The sequence below is a fragment of the Phascolarctos cinereus genome, unplaced genomic scaffold, assembly GCF_003287225.1.
Source record: "Phascolarctos cinereus isolate Bilbo 61053 unplaced genomic scaffold, phaCin_HiC Scaffold_4;HRSCAF=312, whole genome shotgun sequence".
NCBI lineage: Eukaryota > Metazoa > Chordata > Mammalia > Diprotodontia > Phascolarctidae > Phascolarctos > Phascolarctos cinereus.
The window spans coordinates 727,197,947-727,210,134 of record NW_027555847.1 but is presented as its reverse complement, the minus strand read 5'-3'; the positions used below and the strand labels follow the sequence as shown (position 1 = coordinate 727,210,134).

The 12,188-nt window shown below is 43.9% G+C and overlaps 1 protein-coding gene across 1 annotated transcript in view; it reads right to left on the bottom strand.

The window, feature by feature from the left end:
• Positions 1–8,222: 8,222 nt before the first annotated feature.
• LOC110202573 (uncharacterized) overlaps positions 8,223–12,188 on the bottom strand; it is a 52,815-nt gene continuing 48,849 nt past the window's right edge. The window contains 2 exon segments of the mRNA XM_078154498.1: positions 8,223–8,433; positions 8,435–9,260. Coding sequence (XP_078010624.1) covers positions 8,359–8,433; positions 8,435–9,260 — 901 coding nt within the window. The 3' untranslated portion in view covers positions 8,223–8,358.

Below are 12,188 nucleotides of genomic sequence, written 5' to 3'. Positions count from 1 at the left end.
TATGCTTTGATCTCCATTCAGACTCTGTCAGTTCTTTCTCTGGATGTGGATAGCATTTTCCATCATGAGTCTTTTGGAATTGTCTTGGGTCACTGTTGATGAGAAGGGCTAAATCAGTCATAGCTGATTAACACATAATGTTCCTGTGTACGGTGTTCCCCCAGTTCTGCTCAATTCACTCTGCGTTGGTTCAGGTAAGTCTTTTCCAGGTTTTTCTGAAATTTGCCTGCTGCTCATTTCTTATAGCGCAACAGTATTCCATTACATCCATATGCCACAACATGTTCAACCATTTCCCATTTGATAAATGTTCAAAGGATATGAACAGGTGGTTTTCAGATGAAGAAATCAAAGCTGTCTATAGTCATGTGAAAAAATGCCCTAAGTCACTGTTGATTAGAGAAATGAGAGAAATGGAAATTAAAACAACTGTGAAGTACCACTTCATACCTGTCAGATTGGCTAATATGACAGAAAAGGAAAATGATAAATGTTGGAGGAGATATGGGAAAATTGGGACACCAGTGCATTATTGGTGGAGTTGTGAACTGATGTAACCTTTCTGGAGAACAGTTTGGAACTAAAAAGGCATTCAAACTGTGCATACCCTTTGATCCAGCAATACCACTACTTGGTCTGTATCCCAAAGAGATCATAAAAAAGGGGAAAAGACCTACATGTACAAAAAGGTTTATAGCAGCTCTTTTTGTAGTGACAAAGAATTGGAAATTGAGGGGTAAGGGTGAGGTATATACTTTCACAAGTAACCAATGTGTTGACTTATTTTCCTTGATGATATTTAATTGTTAGTCTTTATTGGGAAGAGGAGAGTCAGTGGTGAGTGGCAGAGATGTGTCCAAAAAGTAGTGGGACCATTAGTAAAACAATACTGTAGCCCTTCAGCCAGAGCACACAGCTTCCTGAATATCATGCTTCCAACATGAAAGATAGAGCTAGGGGAGACAATAGTATCGTAAGTGAGATTAGAACAGTTTAGTGGCTGCTTGAGTAGTTAAGAGTGGTCTGATAGTCAGCTCTCAAGGGCCTTTAGGAATTTGGGCTTAGCCTTATCATGTTGAATTTTTTTGTCAATGTCTGGAGATAATATGTGTAAAATGCTAAACTTAAAGCCCCATATACACATAATCTTTTGTTAAAATCTTTTGTGCTAATCAGATTTGTTGATGGAACAGGAAAAGGTAACTTGGTTTTGTCCTTTACCCCAAACTCCTTTGAGGGAAGCTTCGGATTGCCAGAAGGTAACAGGTGGAGGGGATGTGTTTCAGGCCTAAGTGGGACATGGGACGTGTGCTAAAGGCATTACTGATGTCATGTGACCTTTACATAACCCTGTGCTGGGTGTCACTATGCTCCCCGTTTTACACTTGAGGAAATTGAAGCTGACAGATTAAGTGATTTGTTCACAGTAAATATCTGAGGCCAGATTTGAACTCAGGTCTTCCAGTCTCCAGGTCAAGGCCTCTAGCCAAAGCACCACCTAACTGCTTCAAGTCCAGCTCCACAGCTGACCTACTTGGACAGTGCTCTGACGCCTCCTCTTTGCTTCCTCAGATCTTTGGCTTATCTGTTTGGATGTTATGTAACCGGGACAGTAAGGATCCCAGAGGCCAGAGATTGCTTGTTTTGTCTCAGTATGCCCGGTGGTTCCCGTGAATTAGACACGAGGCTTTATCCAGCATTTAGCACCGTGCTACGTGCAGGAAGTAGAAAGAACAGCAAAAGTACTCCTTGCCCTTAAGGATCACACAGTGTAATAGGAGAGGCAACCTAAAACTAGTGAGATCCTTAAAAGATAGATACCAAGCAAAGAAAAGGTCATCTCAGTCACCAGCCCCTGAAGGACCAGGAAAGCCCTTCTGTGGTGGGCGGGATGTGACCAAGGCAGGAAGACAAAAAAGAGGAAGCAGAGAGATCATGCCAAGGATGGGTGACACCCTTGAAGACAGGTGGCCCTGGAATATTCTCAAGAACAACTCAGCCTTCATAGCTTCATCCTCTGTGTTAGCAAAGACAACGTGGCAGAGTAGTTAGAAACATCAGGTCAAGTTCCAGCCCCAACATGTTTGAACTTGGGAAACTCACTTGACACCCCAGGGCCCCAGGCAACTTTCAGAGGGTAAGTTTGCAGAGCAGGGAGTGAGCTGCATTGGCAGACCACACTCTTCAGCACGTTTGCCGTTCTGAGGAATTCACAGCTGTATTCAAAAAATACACATTATGGATGTACTCATTTTGTCCATTCAAACACGTGTACAACTTGTCTCCCTTACAGAATGCTGGTTAGTTGAATAGTAAGCCAAGCGCTGTGTGCAGCACTGGGAATAGAAAGAGTAAGAGTCTTTGCCCAGCTCCCTCAGGGACGTGACTTTGTCTTTGTACCCCAGAGGTTGGCACAATGCCTGGCACATGGTTTCACCCTGGATTCTTAAGTTCTGCAGAATTCCCAAGTGCCCCCAAACCTTGTCTGAGGTAGGCATCCGTGTGGCTTCCCAATACCTGGCTGCCTCTGTGTCTTAGGTGGAGGGTTGACTTGTCCCCCGGGGCCTGGTCTGTGCCAAGAGGCCCATGGATCTTGTAGTCTCCCCCAGAAACTCACAGTCCTGTTTCAGTGAAGCATCTAAGTGACCTAACGCCAGGGAATGCTTACAACACTGAGACCTCTGTTGTGTTACAGAGGTTGCCAACTGTTTTCTAACAGTGTCCCTGGAATTAGGCCCAAATTGAGAATGGAAATGTCCTTAGTTTACCACTGACCAGATCAAGAGAGAGAATGTCTTTCATGTAATTGTTTTCTGTTTGTCCTGTATATGGCTTGTTCTGTTTCTCCCATTAGATTGTAAGCTCCTTGGAGGCAGATTCTGTCTTTTGCCTCTTTGTATCTCCCAGTGCCTGGGGATACAGTGCCTGCACACAGTAGATACTTAATAAATGTTTGTTGATATTGATCCCCAAGAACGGCCATCTTCCTCAGGATATGCCCACTTTACCATTGTTTTCTTAGGTAAAACATTGAAAATCCTGGGGTTTTGTTTGTAATTTGCTGCAGAATTCCTTCATCTTGGCTTCATGTTTACTATGAAATATAAGTGGAATATTGCACAAGGCACAGGGTTCTCTGATTACAGAGTTAAGTCTGTTGGCCAGCTCCTCTGTCTAAGTAAATTGCTTGTACATTCCTATGTCCCTGTCAGACTTTAGCTAAAGAATGTGTCCAGGATGTCCCTGGACCTGTCACTCATGGCCTGACCCCACCTATAGTGTCCTATCCTACTAATATCCTCTAAGGATACAGTCTTAACCCCCTTATGTCCTGCCTCCCATTATCCAGAGTCTATGTCTGCAGGCCCATGAAAACTCAGAGAAGAGAGAAAGTCTTGGAGAAGATGAGTGTCGATAGTATCAAATACAACCACAAACTGGTTGGTATTAGGGTAAAGAAAACACTCTCAGACTTGGCAAAGGAAGAGGTCATCAGTAACTTTGTGGAGAGCCGTTTCAGTGGAGTGATGAGGTCAGAAGCCAGATGGCAGAGTTGAGGAAGGAGTAGAAGGAGAGGCAATGAGGATGGGCAGGCTGGGAAATAACATGTAGCATTTTAAAAGCACAAGTCAGTAGGCAAACATGGCTCCCACCCAAACATCAGGAAGGATGGGATAAAGCCAGTGGCATTCTTCCCACTAGTGTTGTATATGTGCTTCAGAAATCATGCTCGACTCCACTGAGGTTTCTGCTCTGGCTTCAAAGTCTATCACGTTTCAGCAGTGGGTGGTCAAAAGGATCAGAATGGAGAATGGTCTTCCTGAGGGTAATAAGATCAGGTACTAGACTTCTTGACTCCCATCAAGGTGATCATTTCCCTAAGTTGTTTACTTTCAAAATCTCTTATCTTGTTCAGAGAAAAACATAGCTGGGAAACCATAGTCTAAGAAATATAATCCAGACTTTGGGAATACCTTATATTTCCCCCCAGCACTTTAGCAAAATGCAGGAGCTGGCTGGTTCCTGGTTGGGGATGGCTGGACCCACCAGGTAAATGGTCAGTAACTTCTAGGATATGGCTCGTGTTCTTACTAGCACCTTCCAAAGATGAGAAGGTCAGGGCGCCCAGACCCAAAGGCTGACTGGTGCTTATGCCCTCCTAGCGTGCAGCAGCAATTGGCCTCACTTTCCTTTGAACACGTCGAGCACCACTTGGACACAAATCCCACTGCCATTTAGGACCAGAAAAAAAAAATCTCTCTTTCACTAGTTCAAGTGTCCCTTCTGGACCTAAATGTCCAGAATCATAATGTAGTGCTTCTGGGGCCATAAGCAAAATGACCAGGGAAGCCACCAACAGCTTCCTGGTGGCTAGTCTGGGATCTGTCGTGGTCTGGCACAGCACACCACTGCGCAGCTCCGACTGCTGCCATTGGCTCAGTGCTAAGGGGCCCTCCCACCAAAGAAATGTGAATTCTTCCATGTCTCATTTTGGCTTGTATCAGCTTTCAGTCCTTCCTCATGTATCTGTTCTTCTTAACACCAGTCATCCAGAGACAACTGACCCCAGGAGGATTGCTTCAGCACCACAAAGACCAGCAGCTCCTTGAAGCAGGGACTGTCTTTTGCCTTTCTTTGTGTCCTTGGTGCTTAGCATAGTGCCTGACACTTAGTAGGCACTTGATAAATGCTCATTGACTGGCTGAGTGAAAGTTCTAGACCCTCATGACATGCTTTTGGGCAGAAGTCTCATATTCTTGGCTGCACTTCCATTTGCCTCACCTTGCCTACCACACATATTCCCAGATCCATCTCTTTCTATGGCTATCGCCACACTTTCAGTGGCAGCTAGGTGGTGCAGTGGGCAGAGACTCCTCTTCCTGAGTTTGAATTTGGCCCCAGACACTTACTAGCTGTGTGACCCTGAGTATGTCACTTCACCTTGTTTGCTTCAGTTTCCTCACTGTAAAATGAGCTGGAGAAGGAAATGGCAAACCATTCCAGTATCTGTCAAGAAAACCTCAAGTGAGGCCACAGAGAGTTGGACATGACTAAAAATGACTGAACAACAATAGTTTCAGTGTCATGTGATCCACAGGGCAGAGTACCTGCACCTACAGTAGTTTTTCCTAGCCAATAGAATGTGCTGAACTCATGCCTAGCTATTGCCTCTGCCTAACTCTGGCAGGGAGTAACCAAGTTAATAATGATGAAAATACTCATCTGTAGACTGTTTTCCAACCACACGCAAAATCTGCCTCCATAGGCAGTCTTGGAACTTGTCAGACAGCCCACTTCAGAATCAAGAACACTGGTTTGTGTGTGAAATACTGAGCCTTGGGATCTTTAATTCCTCAGCTGGAAAATGCAATAGATTTCTGGTGACCAGCATTCTCTGGGTACAGATCCCATGTCTCCTGTGAGAACAAGAGTGCAACACTAATGGCTTGCTTGGATCTGCACAGGCCAACAAAGCTTGCAGGAGTCAGTTGACCAAATCTCTAAAGTTTGTTCGTGTTCCTCATTCCAGTGATCTCCAAATGACTTTAGAGGGTCTAGACCAATGGTGTCAAACTCAAATAGTTTGGAGGAGTATAATGACTTAGAGAATCATAAGTTAACATTATGTATATTGCATTGTATTTTTATTTTTGTTAAACATTTCCCAATTATATTTATTTTAAGCTGGTATAGGCCGTGCTTTGGAGTTTTGCTGGCAGGAGAGGCATAAAACAGGGAGGTAGCTGTTCATCATAGGTGTTCGCCACTGTGATGGAGATCCATCATGGCGTCCAAGAAGAAGTGGGATTCCCTGTAGATGGTGAGGTCCTTTAAATGCTCCTGTTTGTGGCTAACATTGTGCTAGTTGCACCAGGCCTGGGAACCTTGCAGAGCCTCCAGGAAGAGACCTGTAATCACTCAAAGGAGTTTGGTTTGACCATCCACATAGGAGAAAACAAGTGGATTGTAGCCTGTATTTAGATGGACAACCTATAGAGCTTTCCATTGGTATATTTATCTGGGATATGGATGATGGATGATTTGGACCAAGAGATGAGAGAGGTTGAGTCGACTATGAGAAATTTAGAAATATTTTCAATGACCCCAAGCTTCCATAGAAACCAAGGCCCATCTTATTAATACCAGCATTCTACTGGCGTTGGTGACAGCATGGCATGGAAGATCACAGACTGAATAATAACAAAGATCACACACAGGACAATAGAGAGGTGCAGAGTAGGTGTGAGCAGCCTGTAACATGTAACCAATGAGGGCTTCAAAGAAACAGAAAGAAAATATATTAATCATATGATGGGAAGAGTGGTTGGTCACATTATAAGAGATGACAGGTGGACAGCTGGAGTGCTCCGCTGGTATCCTTGACTTCCCAAGAGAAACTGAAAAAGGCTTCCAGTATGTTAAGTGGGCCCCTCCCACACCCACCCCCCGACCAGCTTATGGGAGGATGTGAACAAGAGGGGCAGACATTCATGTCTACTGTTCTAAGCATAGGAAAGAAGAATGAAGACCTCAACTAGGGTGGCGGCAGCATGAGTAAAGAGAAGTGGTCACGTAATGGGAGACACTGAGGGGGTAGAAGTGATAGGACTTGGCACCAGATTAGATGGGTGAGGTGAGGAAGAAGGGATCCCCCCTCCATATATTAAAATCATTCAATCCCTTTATGTGTTGGCTTCACTCACTAGAATGGAAGTTCCTTGAGGGCAGGGACTATCTTACTAGTTTTCATATTCCCAGCATTTAGCACAGTGCTATCGCCAAGCCCCTTAAGAGGAAGAACTGGGGTGCACTTAGCAGAAATAGCACATTGCTGCATTTCCAGCATCAGCATAGCAACATCATGTCATGAAAACAAATAGACAAACCCTAACTGCAAGCAAATTCCCAGAAGGGGGCTGGCTCCTTCAAGTGCATTGTCCAATCCAAGAAAACCCCTCCTGCTCTGAGAGGCAGCAAGATCTGGGCCCAAAGCCTACCTTCAATACCTACTAGTTGTGTGAGCATGGGCCAATCATTCAGCCCATCTAATCCTGTTTCCTCATCTATAAAATGGGGGCGTGTGTAGACTCTGCTGCTCTGGACTGCTGTGAGCCTCCAGTGAAGCCCCTAAAATCACTCTGGATCCCTTGAAACAGTGTTAGCCATTGCTCTCTGAGTAACGCTCCCTCGGAAAGCCAAGAGGCAGACTAAGAGGGAGAAAAAACCCTGGAACAGAAGTTCTGCTCATCGTTCTCAGGTGCATACGTGCAGAAGGGAGGGGGGAGGAGGAAGAGGAGGCAGCTGTCTAGGAATCTCAAGGATGAATGACAAGAGCAATACTCACCAATCTGGCACTGCAAAGCCTGAGGACAGGAATGGCGTTAGACTTTCAATGTGAGCATGTACACCTCAGAAACCTGAAATGCTATAAATCTGGGCTTGATTTATTATTTTGTTGATTGTCTAGACTTAAGAAAGTGATAGAGAAAATGTTAATAGTGCAAATTAAACTTTAAAAGTGTGTTCCCAAATCAATTGTTTATAAAGGATCAAAATGGATCTGTCCTTCCTCAGCCGGCCTGATGGTCCCTGATGATCAGACTCACACTCATCTTGTTAACCTGCTGGCTAGCTGGCCTATGCATTCCTAAAACTGTAAAACATTCTTTCTCAGTGACAATTTAGGTAGTTCTGAGGAGAGATACTTATTCCTAGAAGGGAAACAGGAGGCTACAAATTTCTGTCTTCCTGCCCCTTACCCAAAGAAAATGGAATCATAATGTTCCATCATGCTGCCTGCATGACACTGGTGTGCAGCCCACCTGAGCTTTTTACAAAAATGAGAAATTCCTTTCCTAATTATCCAGCATATATGGGGATCACCAAGTGAATACTGGTGTCACATGATCTGGCTGAGATAAATTAGCAGTAATAACATAATTATGTGCCTATATTCATAGATTATACACATAATAGCTTTCCGACCCAAAACATGACCTCCATACTACTAGTCAACTAATTTTGGTGACTATAAGTATCCCTGAGAAAGTGACAGAGTAGAGTGTTTATTTGCAGGTTGAAAGTCCATAGCAAGCGTCCACTAAGATAAGCCTGAGGGAGCAGTGGATTTTGTGTGGCTTCAGTGAGGGAAACGTGAGCTTCACAAGCCTTCTTGCTAGCATAAATTCTCTGAAATGATGTACTAAGTTCTGTGCTCAGGCTGAAGGGCTTTGCACATAGTTTTGTTTATTTAAAAAAGTTTCTCTTTCCAGCGTTAAGCACCTGGTGTTGGATGTTTGCTTTTGCCAAAGGCCTACAATCATTCAGTACACTTATAAGGCTTCTCTCCAATATGAATTACCTGGTGCTCAGTAAGTTGTGTGCACTGGCTAAAAGTCTTTCCATATTTATTACATTCATGAGGCTTTCCCCCAATATGAACTCTCTGATGGCGAGTAAGTTGTGTGCTCTGGCAGAAGGCCTTACCACACACATTACATTCATAAGGTTTCTCTCCAGTATGAATTCTTTGATGAGAAGCAAGGGATGAGCTGCGATTGAAGGCCTTCCCACAGTCACTACATTCATATGGTTTCTCTCTGGTATGAATTCTTCGATGGTAAGAAAGGGATGAGCTGTAGTTGAAGGCCTTCCCACATTCACTACACTCATAATGTTTCTCTCCAGTATGAAGTCGATGTCGGTTAAGCTGTAAGCTCAGACAAAAGGCCTTCCCACATTCATTACATTCATAAGGTTTCTCCCCAGTGTGAATTCTTTGGTGTTGAGTAAGTTGTGTCCTCTGAGGGAACGCTTTCCCACATTCATTACATTCAAAAGGTTTCTCTCCAGTGTGAACTGTCTGATGTCGTATAAGTTCAGTGCTCCGGCTAAAAGCCTTTCCACATTCATTACACTCATAAGGTTTTTCTCCAGTATGAATTCTCTGATGCCGTGTAAGGTGTGAGCTCTCACGGAAGGCTTTGCCACATTCACTACACTCATAAGGTTTCTCTCCACTATGAATTCTATGATGGGAAGCAAGAGATGAGCTGTGTTTGAAGGCCTTGCCACATTCACTACATTCATAAGGTTTCTCTCCAGTATGAATTATGTGATGCCGGGTAAGCTGTGCACTCTGTCGGAAGGTCTTCCCACATTCCTTACATCTGTATGGTTTCTCTCCAGTATGAATTGTTTGATGTCGAATAAGATGTGTGCTCCGATGAAAGCCTTTCCCACATTGCACACATTCATACAGGTTCTCTCTGGTCTGCGCTGCCTGAAGGGAAGTGATGAGTGAGCTACTGTAAAAGGTCCCTCTGTATTCGGTGCACTCATCAGCTTTCTCTCCAGAGGTCAGTCGATGGCCAAGAAAGTCAGAGAGGTAAATGGGGGACTTATCACATTCACCATACTTATAGCCTCTCTTCTCTGAACAGATCTGCTGACCTCTACTCAGCTCAGAATAAAAGCTGTTACACTGATAGAGAATCTTTCCTACAGAAACTCCTTGTGGACTGACGTGTTGGCCACATCTAATATGTTCCTGGCCTTTTCTTTTGTTGGTAGGATTCCTTACACTGCTCTTTAATTGCTGAAGATGCTCTTCTTCATCTCGCTGCTTCTTCTCCAACCAGACGTCATACTGCCAGGCTTCTCCCACTTTGGGGACACAGGGACAATCCTTGGGGAGTGTTTTCTGGGATGATTCTTCCATACAAACCCCCAACCCTGGAGATGACTCTTTGTTTTCAGTTTTGTTTCCCAGTCTGAAAAAGACATGTAAATGTCACACGCAGATCTTATTTCTGACCTCACCCTCTAGAAAAATGTAGGACAAAGTAATATTCCACTCTGCCTCAATACAGTCACTTGTAGTTTGCAGAAGGCTTACCCAGTGACCCATAGGACACAGCACAAGACACTCCATGTCTCGCCTCTGGGCATCTTCTCTGACTGTCCCCCTGCCTGGAGGGCTCTCCCTTTTATCCCCACCTCCCAGCTTCCTTCAAGTCCCAGCTAAAATCCCGTGTTGTGCAAGAGGCCCTTCCCAGTCACCCTCACTACTCATGTCTTCTCTCTGGGATCATCTCCAGTTTATGTCTCTCACCTATATTTGTACGTACATAGCTGTTTGAATGTCATCTCCTCCATGAGACTAAGCTCCTTGAGGGGCAGAGGCTATTTTTGCCTTTCTTTGCATCCCCAATGCTTAGCATGGTACTTGGCACATAATAGGTACTGATTAAATCCTTACAAAAACACTGTGAAAGAAATATATGAATTATTATATTCTCCAGAGGAGGAAATTTAGGCTCAGAGTGAGTCAGTACCTTGGCCAAGGTCATACAACTAATTAATCGCTAAGGCAGTAACAGAACCTCATTTCTAGCCCAATGCTCTTTCCTCTACAATATTATCTCCCCACAATGGAATCAACATCGTGCGTGAGAATATTTAAACAGAGGCTGGATGAATGTCACTGAAAGGCGATCTGCAGCTTTCTGCATTGAGAGAGGGATTTCCACCCTTCCCTTACAACCCTGGGATTCTAGGACTCCAAATCTCCCTTATTTATCAGACACACTTCTGAGGCCAGGGAAGACACTACCAGGACTCAGGTTGATTTCAGATATCTGAGCTAACCTCCTTCTGTATTCTGGAGGGGCTCCGTATCACATGTCTACTTTAGGGAACTCAATAAGTAAAGTCACAAGTACAAACGGGAAATTTAAAGGGAGACAAACTAAGGATTATTATATTTCTAAAACTATAGAGTAATCATCCTACTTCATTAAACCACAGATCACTAGCCCTAAATTCTAGTATTTTTATGGAAAAAGGAAGCCAAGGATAATGCCTACAAAGAGCATACCTTTACATGGAACAAAGAGATTAAAACTCATAATTAAAAAGAGTATGTGGCTTTGAAAGTTTTCAGATGCCAAATTGCTATCTACAGTGAACGTACACATAGTGATGCTTGGGGGTGCTAGGGCAGGGGGAGCAGCAGAGAAAACATATTTCAAACCCAAGACAAGGAAGATCTGAGGAGGGAGGAAAGACAGAAAGAAGTACCAGGGAACAGACTAAGAAAACAAACTAGGGTTGATGGAAAACATAAGGGGAAAAAAAAAGCCCAAACCTAAATGGAGACTGTCTGGGATATCTGGGATCAGAAGCTAGGCCTTATGATCTGTCATTGAAGGGTAGTATAAGACAGTCTTAGCTGGCCTCTTATTTCTCCTTCCAATCCACCCAACATGATCTACTTATATCATCATCATCCTCATACCACTACCACAGCAGAATGAACTGGTTTTCTCCCTCTTTTTTTGGGGGGGGGAGAGGCTGGGAGAGTTGATTTTTTAAAAAATTATTATTATTGAATAAAAGCATCCAAAGAAACACCCAACTAAATCCCCTAGAAAGTTCTTTCCCCCCAAAAAAAAATCTAAATCAAAGCTAATGGCATGACCACAACTGGGAGCACACATGTTCTATATTAAGAAAAAAGGAAGGAGACAGAAACACATGTGATGGTTTCACTCTGATACGCTAAATCTGGACAGAAACAGGAAATGTATTTAGAGAAAACAAATCACAAGCCTGGCCCAGAATCATGATATAGGTATCCTAGGGGACTTGAAGTAGCCAGACAACCCCTGAAACATTCTCAACTAGCAAAGCAGACGAGCTAATCGTTTCTTGTCTTTCCCTGCTGCGCATGCCATCCATCAAAATGTAAAGCAACTTCCATAATGGATTGGATGCTTACCACTGAGAAGGAACTGGTAGCTGGGGTGTAAATGATGGAAACCTTCATTAGGGAGGAAGCAACTCCATCAGAACATCTGTTACAGGGCAGGAAAGGAAAGCTGAGCACGGTCTGCTCTACAGCCTTGATTTTAGGTGAAACTGCGAAGGCCTGAAGGAAGGTTAGGGAAGGTGCTACGAATTAAGATGCTCCTAGGGAATCAGATGAAGAGGGAAAACAATGCCCTGAGAAGGAACTCAAGCCCGCAAAGAGAAATATTTCTAAGGAGAGGAAGAGGAGGCACTTTCCAAGACAACCAACCTGGACTTTACAAAGACCTGTCGAGAAGGCAGAGGATCTAGAATGAACACAGTTTAAAGCAGGGTATCAGAAAAGTGGAGAGGATCCAGAGGAGGGCAACCAGACC